Source organism: Heterocephalus glaber, unplaced genomic scaffold, assembly GCF_053883595.1.
Source record: "Heterocephalus glaber isolate CG9 unplaced genomic scaffold, H.glaber_assembly_v1.0 deba00001444, whole genome shotgun sequence".
Classification (NCBI taxonomy): Eukaryota; Metazoa; Chordata; class Mammalia; order Rodentia; family Bathyergidae; genus Heterocephalus; species Heterocephalus glaber.
In genome coordinates this window covers 12,160,166-12,179,116 of record NW_028258297.1, presented here as the reverse complement: position 1 = coordinate 12,179,116, position 18,951 = coordinate 12,160,166, and the positions used below count along the sequence as shown (strand labels likewise).

Below are 18,951 nucleotides of genomic sequence, written 5' to 3'. Positions count from 1 at the left end.
GTACTACTACCCCTGGTCCAAACCATGTTAGAATAGACAAATTGGATTCAACCTAAATATCCTATTTTAGGAGAACTGCTAAGTAAATTGTCAGTGTCAACTCAGTGTAGTTTATGGTATACTACGGTCTAAAGGTTCTAGCAGTAGAAAGAAAAATGTTTGCTTAAGTTAAAAGCTTAATATAATAAATAAATAATTATGTATTCTTATAAATCAGATGAAAAGGGGGAAATCTCTATAAACAATATCAATATACTTCAAACTAATTCTACTGTGCCAATTTCTGTTTCCTATAAATCAAAGCATTTTGTAACTACTATTGTATAAATGTGTTGTAATTTATACTGTTTCCCCATTGGATATTCAGATTGCACATTTTTAAACACAAAATAATGCTGCAGTAGACGTGGATATACATACCTTTATTGTCATTTTAGTGTATAATCCCTGCAAGTTTGTTATGTCATGCTCATCTTTATCACTTAACTTTTAAGTAAAAATAATTGTATGTTTTAAAAATACACAGTTCAGAATAGTTAGCCTTTTTCTTTAACCTCTGTCTTCCCAGGGGTCTTTATAAGCCTCTTGTGAATCAGAAAACCTATGTATAGGTATGCTTTGAAATATACAAGCACACACATTTGAAACCCTACTGTATACCTTGGTACCTAACCTTGGATTTTTTTAAGTTAATGACATCCCTTGCAATTTTTTCCCCCAAATGAGCAAAAGAAAAGCAATAAACCAACTGTTTTAGAGCAACCAATGCCTCAGAAAATAGCAATAGGTAGCACTGTAACCACAATAAAATGTACTAATATTGAAACACAGGATATACTTCTCAAGCAGCACACATAGACAGGAAGAGTACATTGGAGCTTCTATAAAACGAGAGAGAAAGCCAGGCACGGTGGTGTGCACCTGTAATACCAGCTATTAAGGAGGCTGAGACAAGAGAATAGTAAGTTCAAGGCCAGCCTGGGCAAATTGACAATACCAGGTTTCAAAGTAAAGGGCTGGGAATATAGCTCAGGAGTAGAGCACCCCTGGATTGAAGCCCCAGCACTACAAAAAACTGCAAAGCAGCAAAGTAGTTATTGGTCTGTGCTGCGGTTGCACATAACCCCCAAACCTCAGCACTTAGCTTTTGTTTTTATATACAGTGGAAGATGACTAGCGCTTTAAAACAGAGGTGATTTGTCAGCTCCTGGTCTCAAACCATAGCACCACTCTGTGGTCAAGGGCTTAGTGCTATTTTTTAAAAAGTGATCAGAAGTGCTTTCTTTAAGTGTGTGAGTTTCACATGTTGATTTGCCCTAACATTTATAAGCTTTTACTCCTACTTCATGCAAGACTCTGGACCTGGTAAAACACAAGAGCAAAAGCATCTCAGTGGATAGGAAGAAAATACCTGGTATCTCATTGAACAAATTCAGAAGAGAGCTGTTTTGGAAGGAAAGTTGAGTTGCTGTTATTTGTGGAACAGAAGACTATCCTGTGTTGAGTAAAACATCAGGCATTATAAGGATAAAAGAGGTTTTTGCCCCCAGAGAAAGGAAGCCTTTAACCCCTGTCCCTGAAATTATTCTTCCAGAACCCTAGGCCTAGACCTGACAATGTATCTATTTTAGTTGTTCTAAGGAATTTGGATACAGAGATGGTCTCCTCCCCCACATGAGATGGCTATATTTTTGTTTTTTAAAAAAGGAGTTGAAGCCTTCCTAGTTGAATTGCTGAAACCACAACCCATGAAGAACTGGGAACAAAGGCACCCTGAATATCATGTCTCGTTTGCTGCTTCCAGCTGTGTTCGTTTTCTGATCTTCTGCCCCTGGGCTTACAACTCCCAGATACAGGCATCTGTGCTCTTCCAGGCAGGTCAGAGCACATGCACGTGGGGCAACAAAGAGTCCCTTCTCAAGGGACCCAGGAACCTCATAAAACAAAGTAAGCCTTTTACCCCCAAAGACTAATTATGGCCATTCTTTAATCTTCCAAGGAAAAAAATTTACCCTGAGGACATTATATTCTTGTACAAGACTCAAATAGAAAAAGTTACATTTTTTTAGTTTGGTTGGTTTTTGTTTTGTCTTTTTTATAGTACTAGAGATTGAACCTAGGCCCACCGCACTGAACTACATTTCCAGGCCTTTTTATTTTGAGACAGGGTCTTGCAGAGTTCCCCAAGCTGGACTATAACTTGCACTCCTTCTGCCTCAGCCTTCAGAGTGCCCTGCTACACCAGGCTGAAAACATTACTTTGAGGGCCATATCTCCTTGGATCACCCACACTCACTTACCGGAGAACAAATGCTAACTTAACCTCCTCTTTATGTCCATTTCATAAAGCATAGTCCTTAAATATGCGGTGACCAAATGGCCAAGAAGCATTTCCATCAACGGTCCTGTACATTTGCACAATACATTCTTTTGCTAGGGCTGTCCTAACAAAATAGCAGAAACAATTTTCTCACAGTTGTGGAGGTTGGAAGTCCATGTCCAGTGTTGGCAGGGTTGGTTTCTTCCCAGGCTTCTCTGTTTCCAGATGGTCTCTCTGTTGATGTGGCTTTCCTCTGAGCACGTGCATCTGTATGTCCTAGTCTGGAACTCCAGGGCCTCACACATGCTAAGCACGCTGTCTACCACTGAGCTACACCCCTAACCCCCTAGTCTCCTCTTGGTATAAGGACACTGGTCAGATTGGATTAGGGCCTACTCTAATGGCCTCGATTTAATCACTTTTTTTTGGTACCGGGGATCGAACTCAGGACCTTACATTTGCAAGTCAGGCAGTGGCACCACTGAGCTAAATCCTCAGGTCAATTTAATCACTTTTTAAAGGCCCTTCTTAGTTACTTTTCTCTCATTGCTGAGACAAAACTACCCACAACCCAAAGTTAGAGGGGGAAAGGTTTGTTCGGCTTACAGTTTGTAGAGGTTTCAGTCCATAATGTCCTGACTCCAAGGCAGGGAGGCAAACAGACATCACAGAGGAGAAACAACATGGCAAGGCACAAGGCAACAAAGGTAACAAGGGGCCTTAACAGTGTCTTTCTGCTCCTTTTATTTTATTTAGACTATGGGGATTAGGGTGGTGCCAAACCAATCACTCACATGTTTAGTAATCACAAACCCTTAATCCCAGCATCACACATTCCATATTCAGCCCCCTCTGAAAAAGAAACCCCCACCGCACCCACCATGAGGCTTTGGGGAGACATCTAAACAGAAACCCTAACAGGCCCTATCTCCAAATAAAGTCACATTCTGGGGTACTGGGGAGTTCGGGCTTCAGTGGGAGGGTGATGCACAAGTTAGTCCACAGTATGAAGAAAAATAGCCCCTTCCCCACCAAGGGCGGAGACACAATGTAGGGGGCTGGGCTCCCAGCACATTAGCACCAAGGACTTTAAAATGGAAAGTTCTATACCAGTGCTGCTGTGGAGATATTTATGGATATTAGCAATTTTAAATATGAGTCATTTGAAATAAATGATAAATAGGTCTAAAGCCCCAATGAGTAACTCAGAAAAACATATTTGTGTAAAATTAGTTTCCAATAAGAGACCGGAGCAAGAAATAGTAACATTAGCAATATTCTACCAATTCATCAGCAGAAGAAAGTTGAAAATAATCAGGGACTTGTATCTTCATCACAATAAGAGTACAAAGCACATTTTGATAGGAAGTTTGGGCACCTCAAACTTAGTAATAAAATAAAAGGACAGGCAACATGATCTCTAAAGTCCTTTCCAGCTTAACATTCTAGCAATTTCTTTATTAGAATTAGTTTTCTATCCTACCTTCTACAGAAAACTCTCACTGTCATCCTCTTATCCAAAGAGAAAGCTCTGGCTAGTATTATAGTGAGTTTTGGCAACCTGATAGCTAACCTATAACTATCAGAACTTTTGGAAAACATTTAAAGAATAGTATAGCAGATTTTTCTGTAATGCTACCACTTTTCTTCAGTTCGACACACCTAAAGTACTAATGACCCCCAACACAAATCAATCCATTAGAAGGAATAAGTTTTCTAACAAAGAATATAAATTTGAATACACTGCCCCAGATTTCCTTTATTTCCTATTTTTCTTAAGCTGATATTTTAAGATAAAGCATTAAATTGTCCAGATTCTACAGTTTTGTTTCTATAGCTTGAAACTTTTCTCTCATGTATTATTGCTATGATACAAATAGAGACAGTAATAACTTTTATGAGACTACCATAATAAAGAGGCTTTTTCTCACTTTTTAAAAAATAGGTATTTATTATAAAAATTATACAAACTGACTTTCTCATTACAAATCATAGTGAAAGTTTTTAAATAATTTGCATTCTCCCTCCAAAAAGGTGTGTTCTGCCTTTTACCGTCTTGAGCCAGTACAGAAATTCTGATGGTACAGAGAATGATTCACAAACATTCCATTAAACCTTGTTAGAATGTACAAAGCTATGGTAGAAACCAGAGTCCCTACAGTACATTTTTTAATCAGATTTTTTGGTCAAGTTTAAATTATAAATAGTAAGAATTACAGAGTAGTAAATGGATACCGGCATTTAACTTTTCAAAGCAAAAATGGTTCATTTTATATTTTCTCATTTTGTTTTATCCTTCCCAAAACACTTTTAAAAGCAAAAGTTAAAGAGTTCTCCAGGGACGTGAAACTTCAATAATCTTTTCTGCTCTGAAGAAACTAAAAAGCAGCAGCACTTAAGTAGTGGTTACCTCACAAACGTATATGCCACGGGCACAACTGACCTCAGCTTGTCAGAGGAACTGGCTCACAATGCAGCGCTCTGACAGGCAAGAAAAAAGGCATTGAGCAGGAGGAATGCAGCCCAGGGCTGCCAAGGTCTTTCTTGTGGTGAAACAAGGGTATCAAATGGAGGGGACTCTCCTTACAGAATCCAAGCTGGTCCTGATTAAAAGCAGGTCATGCCCAATATCCTTGATGACTCCCTCATCACTTCAAAACATAGCACACAGGCTTTAATGACAGGAAAGCAGTTATACATTAATGTATCACTGTTATACATTAATGCTAACACAGGTACGTCAGCCAAAAAGAATACTGAAGTGTCAATTGTTCTAAGGTTGTTAATGGCATCATACATTAAGGTTAGGGGTCAACTTATTTCCTAGAAATGAAACATAATCCATGTCATCTAATTCAGTTTCAACACTATCTTAAAAGGCCATGAAAGAAAAAAATAACCCAAGCCCATTATTTGGAATATAAATAAACACCTATGTAAACATTCTATTATTTGTGTAGAATTGACCTAGTTTTAAATAAGTGATGTAATTTAACCACTTGCAAAGTCACCATTTTAAGCAATGAAAGGCAAAAACAAAGGGATCCCACTGAATTGTACACTAAAAATAAGTTGGTAAGTTTTATGTGTATTTTACCACAATTAAAACTTTTTAAATGCTGACATCGTGTTGATTAAAAGAACATGCAACTAAGTAATCAGATTACTTCTATAAGAAAAAAGTTACTTCTCTTTTTATATCCTGACATTCAAGGGATTCAGTATCAAATCCCTACATCTGCAAACAGAGGTGAATAAAGATCCAATACACTCCTTAAATACCTCCCCCTCCCCAAGTTTAGACAGAGTCAGGGGAGAGGATTGTTCAAGGAGTTATAGAAAGAAACACCAGGCGGAGAACCAGTGTTTTTTATTTTTGAATTTTTGATGGATTTAATGGAATATATCAATCATATATTTACAAGTCAAAAGATAATTTCCTAAGTAGTTGGAATAAGGAAAAGCCTCCCTACCACCAACTTGTTGGTGTCTTTCTCCTTCCCTGACTTAGAGGCATCCTAACTCCCTAGTGTGCCCTTGCCATATAACAGCAAGGACACCTGACCATGTTAGGATCGCTCCAGAGACTGCGGAAGCCATGTGAGCATGAACTCCAGAGCTGAGGTCCCCTGATCAAGCCCACACCCCTCTACAGAAGCAGAGGTGTCCTCTCTCCTGCAGGCTGCTCCTTCTGGAAGAGCTCTTTGATCTGGGTTAATCGGCCATAGAGCCTTTCTCTCAATGGAGGGATGTGGTAGCTGGGATCCAGAATGTTCGTTACTCGGCGCTCTCTCTCCTGCTTCCACAACTTGTATGGGTGAGGAGGGAAAAGCGGTCGCCCTCTTTCTCTCCGTATTTGTAATGTAATTCCGCTTACAGCCAGCATCCCCCATACTGCCAGGATAATAAAGTCTAAAAAACAGCACAGAATCATTTAAACTTTTGTATTTGAAAACCTAACCTACACAACCAAGGAATGAGTGAGAAAGCTACAGTCTTATCTTTGAAACTACAGATTTTCGATTATAGGCATCCAGAAGTCTAAACTGGTCATTAAAGAATAGATTGTTTGGATCCCTGGCATTCCAACATTGAGGGACCAGTGCCTGTCGGCAGTTGTCGCGGACTGGGGAAAGAGGTGGGGACCTGGTTATAGTCACATTTGTACATCATGGATCATGGAACTTGAGACTCTGTCATGCTCACTTCCTTCCTACCCCATTCCCCAAAGGGCCCGACCCTGTTTGCATAGAGAAGACACGGGGACACATGAGCAAGTTCCACAGATTGTACTGAGTTTCTAATAAATGTTTTGCTTACACTTAAAATTCCGTGACACATGGATTTCAATGTCTCCACTGTCATCCCCTTACTCAAAGAAAAAGCTGGATAGTAGAGGGAAAATTTTGCCCTAAAAAACTCAGCAATCAGTAGCGCCTATCCAGGATATTCTCAATTCTTCTAAGACATGCTTTTCCACTCTTCATATCTGAACATATCTGAAACAACCTAATTTACAAAATTCGTGAACATTTACTATGCTGCTCATTTTTTTTTCCCTTTAAAAAGTCAATGGAAAATCTTTAATGGATAAAATCTTACAACCCAGGAAACAATTCGCGTACTAATTGAAAACCACTTTCACTTTCAACTACCAAATTGTCTGCTTCATGAAAGAAGGGAAAACAAGACTCCAGCGACTTAAAAATTAAATCAGGTTGTCATTCTCACCCTCCCTACCCATGCAACATCAAACATCTTTACTGTCATTTCTTTTCCTCTTTGAGAACTGACTTCGTAAACCAGAGTAATCTAGGCTTAGAAATTTCTTAACCAAGTTCATTTAGCAGATTTTTAGAAGTCTGACTCTTAAACATTTACATTCTTAGCTCGCATGGACATCTTATTAACAAAGCACTCTTGAAGCATTTGTAGAATGTGCTTCCTCCTTTCTAAGACACCTCAGTTGCCTTTTTTTTTGAGTGCTCTTGGTGGCATGGAAAAGTCAATACTCCTATTTGACCATTACCCTAGTTTTTGAATGTGAGTCTTACCATTAGTTTGAAAAGGCACATTTGTGAAAGCCCTGCGGAAATCTGTGTTGAGTGCTCTCCTGAGAACGTTCAGAGTGATGTAAGAAAGGCTTGTGTACTTGTAACTGTCAACTGCCAAAACCACCAAGTAGGAGCCAATGACTCCGCAGGTCAGGATGTTGAGCTGTGGGAGAGTGTCAAAGCTGAGACATCATGCCAGGTAGAACAGGAACAGTTTCTAACTCTCACCACTGGCCTCAAGCACAGGGAATCACTTCTGATCCGACAGGGCACATGAAAAGGGACGACGTCTTAGCAGCTGTTAAAGGCAACCTGACAAGATAAACTAAAACAACCTTCAGCCTTCACATCCACGGGAGTTCTTAAAACAGTTTATCTGCTTAATATACACTTCTGTACCGCATAAGGACGTTTCAGTGAATGACAGACAGAATATATGACAGTCCCATAAGGTTATATCCAGTACCTAGTAACACTGTGGCTCTTAGTTTGTGTAAGTATACTCTGTGATGTTTGCATTATGCTGTTGATGAAGGTCTCAGAAAGTAGCCCTGTTGCTAAGCAATGCACGATTATACTGTACCACAGAAAATAATCTTGCCTGTAAAAGAACTTCAACACTAAAATCTTACTATATGAAGACCCATGCTGGAGAGACAGCTAAAGCTAACACTCCCTGAGATTGATGCACTGGAGTTAAGGCTACCTTAACAATGCAATGAATGAACCTAACTTTTCAGGAGACACTTACTATTCTTAGGCAGCCCAAGAAAACTACTGGAATGAAGACAGTGACACAAGAGAAAGTCACCCAAAACACACCATCATCACGAAAAACCTTTAGGTTTCCTGCAAAAGCAAAGAGACAAGTAAATAACAAGTTTACCAAGTTAAATTTCATTTTCTCAACATCTGAACACAGACACTGAAAGTTTAAAGTAACGACCAGGAAATACGTTGGCAACTACAAATGAACTCTGATTTTTTATATTTAAGTGTCAATACAATTCCCTTTGAAGGGTGTACTCTAAAAGGTGTGAGGGTGAGGAGTACAGAGGTGAACGCTCTGCCCTTAGTACAGGGTAATTTAGAAAAGGCTCCAAGAGTCCCAGCTCTTCCATGACCCTGGGCCTCAGTTCCCTAACCCATAAGTGGAGAAGACTGAATTATGTCATCTCCAAGCTCTAAATCATCCCTCCTCCTAGCCCTAAATATCTGTGATTTCCTGTTTTTAAACTAGAGAAACAATAAAAGACCACAAGTAAAAAGACACTGAAAGTTAAGCTGTGAACCTGATATAAGTGGCAAAATCCCCTTGACAGATTTTTACAATCAGCCCATACCCTGCCAAGCCACTGCACACAGGGACAGCAGGAGACACCTGCTCCTACCAAACCCTTCTCCTGCTGTCTGACTCCAATGTGCAGCACAGCTCAGGGTGACCAGAACCAGCACATGAGAACTCCTCTTTTAAAATTATGTTTAAAAAGCAAGAGCTGTATGTCATGGCGTGCACCTGTAGTCCCAGTTACTTGGGAGGCTGAGGCAGGAGGATCAAGTGAGCCCAGAAATGCAGGCCCACCCTGGCAACATAGGAGACTCTTTTTTTTAAAAAAGCAAGAATATAAGCCTGAGAATTCAATACTGAGGCTGGCACCACTGTTCATCTGTAGATGGTTCTATATCTGGAGATCCACATATTCTGGGCAGAAGATCTGACTTTAGGGCCCCAAATTCTCTGAAAGCCAATTGCAGTATGTGCCAGTGAGGAAAATGTATGGATCATATTCTGAAGTCTAACTATATTAACCTTCATAAAATACACATGTGGCTTTTTAAAAAAGTCTTTCAAGGAATGTAAGGGTTAAACATAATAGTGATGATGCAGACACCTGAAGAGATCTTTTCAGAGAATAATCTCTTTGCTGCTTGAAACAGTAGTGATTTAATCAGATCTGGGAGGTCAGCCAAATATTTTCAGACTTTAATGCTTAAAAATATGAGTTTAAGCTGAGGCACAGTGGTGCACACTTGTAATCCCAGCTACTCAGGAGGCTGAGGCAGGAGGACTGTGAGTTTGAGCCCAGCCTGGACAATTTAGCAAGACCTTGTCTCAAAATTAAACACAAAACAAAAGACCAGAGAAGTTGTTCAGTGAGAAGGCCCTGAGTCCAATTCCCAGTTCAGAGGAAGAAAGAAAGGCCACATTAATTACTAGAAATCCAAATCCAATCTATCATCCCTCCATCCTCTAAGCACACCGGAAAGGGGGTAAGCTGATTAAGCAGCAGTGTTTGATTAAGCACACTTAGGGCAGGGGCTCTGATCTGCATTTTGTTTGCCGGTACTGGGGTTTGAAGGCAGCACTTTGCAATACACCTAGCACAGCATGCCTTTGAGAATGGAAGGATTCTTTCTGGTATTGGCCTCTCTACAGATGCCGCATGCCCAGGGCCAATTTCCTTAACTCTTCAGAAGGCCGGCATCCACAGCGCCATTCCGGACAAGGCCGTATTTGAGTCTAGAAAGCTCAAATAAAATCTTCCAAATAAGGAATCAATGGACAGAAAAATCACGTACACATCGCCTACCCAGAGGAGTGAAGAAAGCCGCTGCAGAGCTGAGAAAGCCCAGCACGAGCCCAGTACACAGCAGGCACAGCCCGAGGGTCCCAAATCGCCACCAGAGGGCCACCAGGAGAACTCCGCCCACGCTGCCAGCTGCGGCTGTCAGGATCAGTCGAACTGTACAAAGGAAGGCGACACACTGGTGACCGGAGGCACTTAAACCATAGCATCACAGACCAGCCTTTGCCCTTTCTTGGGACCCACTGCGGAGCTTCACCAGGGCCTGGTCTGAGACAGGCAAACTCTTCGCAGAGCTAAAACCCCCAGGACAGAGGACAGGCTTGGCTGTCATGTAAATTAGGACTGAGGGAGAAGGGGCCAAACGTCCTGTTAAATGGGATGGGGTAAGGGAAGCTGTGTATTTTTGTTTTGTTCTTAATAATGAGGATTGAACTCGGGGCCTACACACTGAGTCACATCCCCAGCCCTTTTTTATTTTTATTTTATTTGTTTGTTTATTTATTTTTGTGGCAGGATCTTAACTAAGACTAAATCACCCAGGCTAGGCTTGAACTCTGCCTCAGCCTCCCAGAGTCCTGGGATTACAGACATGCAGCACCACGCCTGGCTGGGTGTTTGTTTTAAATACAGAATACAGAACAATTTTATTGTTGTACATTTTATATCTCAATATATGACATAGCTGGACCGCAAGGTTATAATCGATGTGACCTTTCTTTTCCCTAAGTACCAAGGAATTCCCCATGGAGACTAAAAGCCCAGATGGGAAAGCCAAATGGCAGCTCAAGAAAAATGTGCTATAGAAGAGATGCTATAGGTGGTAGAGTCAGGGGCCGTTCATAAGGGCCTGAGACAATCAAATGCTGGGGAGGGGCCCTGTAGAGACTGTGCCTGTTTTGTGGTTTCATGGCAGAATCAAACAAGGATATAAATGGGGACCCAGGACATACATCCGGCCCTGGAGTTAAAAATACAACAATTATACATTCTCCGAACACAGATGCAATCAGGGACCGGCCTCCTGCAGACCTGCCTTACCCTACCAGTCACATGGCCAGTCAGGACCAGGTACTCCACCAGCTTGAATCCCTGATTTGTATGGAGGATCTAGATGGGAACCTCTGGGGGGTTCCCCTTTTCCTTTGTCTGGAGGGCGGCCAGCTGTCAGAGCTGTGTCTCTGGGAGTAAAGTCCCAGTAAAAGCCATGCCTGTGCCTGTATTTCTCTGGCTCTGGTTTCGCCTCTATTGTCTTTGGGCCCAGGAACCCAGCTCCGGTAACAGTGGCTTGCTATTTCACACACATACTTGGATATGACACACAGTACGGGGCAACCTGTGGAAGGGAAGGTGGAGCACAGATACAGCAACGTGCTTTGGTGCACCCAGTTCAACTGCCACTTTCACTTACCGTCATACTTAATAAGTGTCAGTCTTGTAATCAGTATGTAAAAGAAGAATCCCAGGAAGATAAAGCCAATGAAGAACAATTCTGGTAGCAAATAAGCAGGAAAAGAAACAAACAAAACAAGCTATGGTTAGGTACTCCTTTTACAATGTAATTTAAGTATCTAATTTACAAATATATGATTTAGTTACTAGAATTTACATATTATGGCATTCAAAGGAGGAAAAATAACTATCTAAAAGGCAGATGATCGTTAGAAGTCATTGGGACTATCATGTAGGTAGGTCAATTTCAGTTATTAAATGGTTACCTGTTAATGTCATAACTCATTTTAATACATTTATATTTTCTATTTTAAAATAGTGCTTTTGTCATTTGTGTCTAATCTGAAATCACACACTAAATTTTGATGGCTACATAAGCAAAAATAAAAGGTAGAAAGTTTTTAAAAAGTATCTCAAAGCAAAGGATGTTGTTTCTTTTAAATCATTCTTTTATCTTAACCCATTAAATACCTGAAAATACAAGATCACCAATAAATTTGTTTCCCACAAATAAACCTAATCCTGAGGATGGACAACACAGTTCTACATATTTCTTAAATTCTTCTCAGTTGTTACTAGTAATATTTATACTCAATTCTAATACATATGATATGTATCAACATAAAAGAAAAAACAAAACAACTAGTAGTATCTTGGATGTTACCCACAGTGTAGCAATTAATTGCTTTGTCATAGAATCATTCTACACTTTGAGGGATTAAATATTCCTCACAACACTCTCTAACCAAGAAAAAAGTGTCCTAATAGAGGAAAAGGAGCCGGGGATGTAGCTCAGTGGTGCCTCGCCTGCCTCTCAAATGCAAGGTCCCGAGTTTGATCCCCAGTACTAAAAAAGAGAAGAAAAAAGGAGGAAGGAGGTGCTATTTCAAACACTTTGTTACAGCAAGTTCAAAGAGTGTCATTAGATCAGGATGGTGTTCACTGTTCACTCTACCCTTGATGCTCAGTTATGTGCCTCAGGTAAGGACCTTTTTAAGGCACAGATAGTCATCCTTTAAGACCTACATGTTTAAGGACTGTTCCAACTTGTGCCCAAGGCATGCTGTTTGGATCTAGGACCCACTGTTCAAAAGTACAACCCATCTTTTTGGTTTTTTGTACAGTTCTGTACATCTTGCTTATAGAGCCTCAATGTCTTTTTTTGGTATGGTATACCTTGTTTATACAGTACTGTAATTTTTGCTGATTATTCCATACAGTACAGTGCTGTAGTTTTATGTTCTGTATATATTACAGTACTGCATGTAAGAGTCATGCAAATAAAAGCAAAGTCACCAAGTTGGAGTTTCCTTTGACCATTTCTTTGTTCTGAATATTGTAATGTGCATATTATACACAATTCCTCATTTAATGACCAATTCACTTAATGACCTAGTTGGGGGACTGTAATTGCCTGTTAAACAAGGAATGTCTGTAATTGAAAAACATTATGTAAGAGGCAGCTGAAATACTGAAACTAATTCGGGGGGCTTAATTTATATTCCATTCTCCACCCCGTGTCTCACTCTGTGGATTCTGAAGTTCCTTTTGGCAGCTGAACCTCCAGGAGTGAGCAGAAATTTCAGGCTCACTATATACCATGGGCCTGGAGCTTGATTCATATGAAATCAAATTCATCATCATCACCAAAATCTGCCCATCTCAGTTATCATCAGCCAATTAGCATATCTAGTAACTGAAGAAGTTTGCCACACAAACCCAGTTTTATTTTTCACTTAATAAGAGGAGGTTGTTGGAGGCCGGGGATTTAGCTCAGTGGTTCCACCGCCTGTCTCGCAAGCTAAGGACCCGAGTTCGATCCCCGGTACCAAAAAAAAAAAAAAATAAGAGGAGGTTGCAGCCAGACATGGTGGCTCACACCTGTAATCCCAGAACTCTGGGAGGCTGAGGCAGGATGGTCACAAATTTGAGCCCAGCCAGGGCAACTTAGCAACTTGTGAGATCCCTGTCTCAAAAACAACAAGAAAAAAACCTCAAAAGCTCAGTGTGAAGGCACTGTGTTCATTCCCAGTACAAAAAAAAAAAAAAAGGAATTTGCACTCCACTGTTGAGAGAAACAAAAAAATTAAAATGTGCAGCAACTCAGTAGAATCATCAAAAGAATTCAGCCACAAATCTATGAAGATAGTAGAGAGAATAAGCACTCTTTTGCTTCATGGATTTCCAAGTACATAAGACAAAAGACTACAAAGAGTTTAACTACCATCCACATCAAACATGATACCTGTTTTCCAGAATCTGTGTCCAAAGAAACAAATGAAGAGACCAAGCAGGGCAAAAAGAGTGAAGAACACTTTTGTAGATACTCTTCCTATAAAACAATGAAAACTTAGTGGACAATACATGTAACTTGATACCTTGCATGTAATTAGTGAAACATCAAAAAAGCAAAATGAAATGACATTGATTTAGTCCACGTGTATAATTTATCCTTAGAACACTCTTGCCACCCCCTCATGAATTAATTCATGCAGGCAGTTAATACCATTTTTCCTCAAAAATAAGACCTGCCTGGAAAATAAAGTCTAGCTGGTCATTACTGTGGTGATGGCTAGTGTCATGCAGAAAATTACACCTCACTACTCTCTTGCTCAGTGGCTACTCTGCTGCTGACAGAGGTGTATGACACTAGAACATAGTATGGGGGGGAGAGCAAAAAAAAAGCAAGCAAGCAAGCAAGCAAACATGCCTACAACCATTGTTTCCTCAACAAATGGCAAGGGAAAAGGGGGCAGGGGCTGTGAATTAACACAGATTCATGAGACACATCAACTAAATACAATGTATAGACCTCATCTGAAACCTTATCAGACTGTGGAAAACAACTGAGATGACTGGGGAATTATAAATTCTAGCTGTTCATTTTAGTGCTATTCAGGAATTATTTTTAATATTTCAATTGAAAATTGTGTTAATGATATGGTGGTTATATAGATTTTTAAACAGTGCTTACCTTTAAGATATATATATATAAATATTTACTATTTTCTGAAACACTAAATATTTAAGATATATATATATATATATGTACATTTACTGAAAATGAAGACCAAGGATTTGCTTTAAAATAATCCAGTAATAAAAGAGAAAAGCAAGTGGGTCGACAGGAGAAACAGGATGACAGCCATGAATTAAAATTGCTAATGCTCCATAATTCATACACAGAGGCTCACTGAAGTTTCCACAATAAAAAAAAATCTAATCTCATATTAAAAGAACTTACATTACACGATAAATCATACATGTACAAATTACTTCCAGTCTTACAAATACATATTGCTTTGGGAGAAGTGCTGCATTAAAGCCAACAATAAAGCATACTATGCTTGGTGATGACAAAAACCTCTAATTCCATGACCTTCATAAGTACAAATTTTAAATGTCATGACTACTCAAAAGATACAGTTTTCTTTGGTACTGGGACTTGAACCTAGGGCCTCTGCACTGAACTACTTCCCCAGGCCTCTTCTTATTTTTCATTTGAAGACAGGATCTTCCTAAATTGCTAAATTACCCAGGCTGGACAAGGTATAGTTTAACTCAAGAAAAAACATGCTCACTAAATTCACCATCATCATAACTCCTTTGAGATAAACACAAGAAAATAATTCCTGCACGAAGAACAAAAACCAAAACCTATACAGTCTCACAGAAAAATGTTACAAGGTGCAGCAAAATAAACACATCAGAAGGTTTAAGGATGCTCAGATGAGCCTGCTGTGGCGGTGCACACCTGTAATTCCAGCACTTCGGGAGGCTGAGACAGAAGGATCGCAAGTTCAAGCCTGGGCAATTTACAAACTTAGAGAGTCCCTGTCCTAAGAAATAAAAAAGGGCTGGGATATATATATAGCTAAGTGTGAAGACCATGGGTTCAATCCCCAGTTACCTCTCCCTCCCCAAAAAAAGCTAAGATGGAGGGACCACAAAGACATACAGTTAAATAAGAAATACAGGATGAAAGATCAGACTTTGCAAGGCATAACATCTGCCTATGTATCAGCTTTTCTGAGAATCAGGAACCCAGCGAAAGATTAAGTGAAAGATAAAAATGCCCCATTCTGTTTATTTCAGACCTGTACTTGATTATCATCCTAAGACTTAATCTTTATATTGAAAACGTGGAGTTGAGTGAGGTGATTTGTTTTTTAACTGAAAATCTGGCAGAAGTTTTATTCCAACCCAATAAAAACTACACAGAGTTAGCTATTCTCCCATGACACCAGAGAGGAGCTCTAAATAGAATCTCCTATCACAGTACCAGAAAGAAGGGAGAAGACAAATTATTCAAGAAAAACGGGAGAGGAGAGAAGGTTTCTAGAAATAACAGAAGAGAAAAAACAGGCGGTCACTTTGGGGAACAAAGGACTAAATGAAATAGAAGGACAGGAGAGAGCCAAAGTTTAGAGTGTCTTTAACCACGGTTTCACTAGAGGTGTTGAGACAGAGGCCAAAGTGTAATTAAAATGTGCTGTTGTGCATTTCTAGATGCCATTCCAAAGACTCATGGGCTAAAAGATAGGGCTTTCAGAGGGTGACTGGAGTACTGGGGCTTACAGCTAACGCTGTTAGGAAGTGAGGTCTGGTCAGAAGAGGCAGGTCACCTGGGCTTGGCCTGCAAGGATTTATATCCCTCCCCCACTTCTCCCTTCACTCTCTGTTTCCCTACTGCCATGCCATGAGCAGCTTCCTCAGCCATGCCATCATGCCTGGGAGACAGCCAACTGAAACATGAGCCAAAATAAACCTCTCCACCTTTAAACTGTCCCAGGGATGAGAAAGTGACTAAGACAGAAGGCAATGTGGAAGCCAGGTGTGGTGGTGCACACCTGTAATCCCAGCACTCCGGAGGCTGAGGCAGGAGGATCCTGTTTGAGGCCAGCCTTGGCAACTTAGTGAGACCCTGTTTCAAAATAAAACATAGAAAACCAAAAAAAAAACTGGGGATGCAGCTCCATGTGAAGGCCCTGGATTCAGTCCCCAGTACCATGAAAAAAAAAACAACAACTCTGCCCAGGTCTTTTGCATTATACTTTTGAAAGATCTGGGGCACAGTTAGCAGTGGGAGCCCAGATGGTGACAGAGTCCTTGAGCAACCACACTTTAGTCAGGCTCCTGAACCCTCGCATGAGCCCATCTGCGCACATCCGTGTAAAATTCAGTTTCAGCAAAAACTGTTCAATCAGATTAGCAAGGACTCCTGACCCCCGTTATCTGATCGCCCTCAATATCTGATCAGGTTTCTCCTCTGCCCTCCCCTAGGTGATATCTCATCACAATGGCCTCCCTTCAGCAGAATCCTGTTAGTTCAGTTTAGACAGAAGTTCTCTGAGTAATCTTTGACCCACCGAGCCTTCCCCTGGGCTATAAATTCCCACTTGCCCATGCTATATTTGAAGTTGAGTGCACTCTCTCTACCCCACTGCAAAATCCCATTGCAGTGGTCCCTACCGTCACTGCAGTGCCCCTAGCCTTGAATAAAGTCCTCCTGTGTTTTAACAAGTGTCACCAATTTTTCTTTTCTTAAACACTGGGATATAACTCTAGCAGAGGGAGAGACTCCTAATCTCCGGCACGAGCACAACTAACAGACTTTACTCTTAGAGCAGAACTCCTTGAAAGAGCTATTTGAATTCCTTCTCCAACTTCTGCTCTCCTGTTCCTTCTGAGCATACACACTGCTCCACTGCAGCAGCTCTGTCCAGCACCCAGGGCCTCCATGTTGCTGATATCAGTCTCTTAGCTGACCCATCTGCAGTATCTGACACAGGTCATCACTCCAACTCCATCCTCCTTGCAATACTTTCTCCTACTGCCTTCAAAAACCATTACTTTCAAGCTAGGGTGTAGCTCAATGGTAGAGCAGTACATTGGCACGTGCAAAGCCCTGAGTCTGACAGCCAGCACTGCCAAAACCAAAACAAACAAGCAAAAATCCAACTTTCTATTTACCACTTCTGCTGCCCTTTCTCAGCCACCTCAGCAGGATCTTCTTCAATTTCCTGAACTCTACACACATGGAAGCACCCAGGGCTCACTCCTGGAATCCCTTCCCTTCTCTATGTACTCATTCCACAAATGCACCCATCCAGCCTATGGCTGTAGATGCCATATATTTAGTCTGACAACTGCCAAGATAATCTCTAGCCCAGACCTTCCCTTGAATTCCAGCTGATACATATAACTGCTTATCAAATGAACATCTCTGTTTGAATGCTTAACAGGGTTCTCCAACCGAGCACACCCAAAACTGAACTCTGATATGCTCTTCCTAAACCCACTCCCAAGTCTTTCCCATTTCAGGGAGTGGCAGCTTTCTTTCTACTTGCTCAGGCCAGAAAACCAAAGAGTCATCTTTTCCACTGCTTTTCCCCAAACCCTCACCTAATCCATCACCATACCCTATTTCAAAATACATCCAGCCAGGCATTGGTCACATGTGGGAACTCTGGGACAAAAGTGGAAAAATGTCATTTGGTAACCACCTAGTAATGAATGTTTCAGGCAAAGATCACTGGGTTCTGAAACTAGCAACTGGGAGTTTGAGGATGAGATTCACAAGCACTCAAATTACCACTCAAAAGATACTTAAAAAAGAAAAAATGAACTGGCAGACACCACTAACCAAGTAATCATGGTTATCACCACAAGAAGTGGACAAACATATCAAACATATCCAGTAAGAGAAGTATCCAACATCACTTCTTTTGCCTTCCTACCAAAAACACATGAATTTAAACCTTAGGAAACATCAAAGTAACTTTAAAAATAACTTGTACTCCTCAAAAAAGATCAATGTCTTGAAAGACAAATGCAGACTGAGGAATTGTCCCAGATTACAGGGGACTAGGGAGCTGGATTAGGTAAAAGCAACATGGGATCCTGAACTGGACCTGGGACAAGGAAAAAACTTTTTGCAGCTTCTAAAAGACATTGATAATGGAAGAACTAGTAAAATTTGATACCTATAGATTAAGTAGTATTACGTGTCAGTGTTAATTTTGTGATTTCGATCATTTTACTATGATTATGAAAGGAAATAAACAGACATATTTAAAACTACTAGGTCTTGCCGGAGATTTAGCTCAGTGGTTCCAGCACCTGCCTTGCAAGCACAAGGTCCTAAGTTCGATCCCTGGTATAAAAAACAAAACAAATAAAAAAAAAAACTACTAGGTCTTTATCTGTACAACTTACTCTCAAATGGTTCAGATCTTAAAAAGTATTATCTATGTATTCATGTGTCTGTACATAGAAAGAGAATGAAAAGCAAACAGCATGTTAACTAATGAGATCAGGCTGAAGGTTATGAAAACATTATTTATTTTTGCCTCTCTTCTGATGAGCTGTTCCAAGATACACTGCACATATGAGCACACACGTAGATCTCTCGACCCCTTCCATGCCTCGTTCTTCATAAATCACTGTCATCTCTCACCTGGAGTAAGTCAGTGGCCTCCTAATCAACCTTGCTATTTCTGCTCGTGCCTCTGTCTTTTCTCCCAGAACAGCCAGAGTG

At 40.5% G+C, this 18,951-nt stretch overlaps 1 protein-coding gene across 2 annotated transcripts in view; it reads right to left on the bottom strand.

The window, feature by feature from the left end:
- Window positions 1-5,130: 5,130 nt before the first annotated feature.
- Window positions 5,131-18,951, bottom strand: part of Tm7sf3 (transmembrane 7 superfamily member 3) — a 36,239-nt gene continuing 22,418 nt past the window's right edge. For both annotated transcript variants that reach the window (XM_004845725.4, XM_087213982.1), the window contains 6 exons: window positions 13,657-13,743; window positions 11,371-11,451; window positions 9,966-10,118; window positions 8,126-8,223; window positions 7,375-7,537; window positions 5,131-6,232 (listed from right to left, as the gene is read on the bottom strand). In XM_004845725.4, coding sequence (XP_004845782.2) covers window positions 5,970-6,232; window positions 7,375-7,537; window positions 8,126-8,223; window positions 9,966-10,118; window positions 11,371-11,451; window positions 13,657-13,743 — 845 coding nt within the window. In that variant the 3' untranslated portion in view covers window positions 5,131-5,969. The remainder of the gene's footprint in view (window positions 6,233-7,374; window positions 7,538-8,125; window positions 8,224-9,965; window positions 10,119-11,370; window positions 11,452-13,656; window positions 13,744-18,951) is intronic.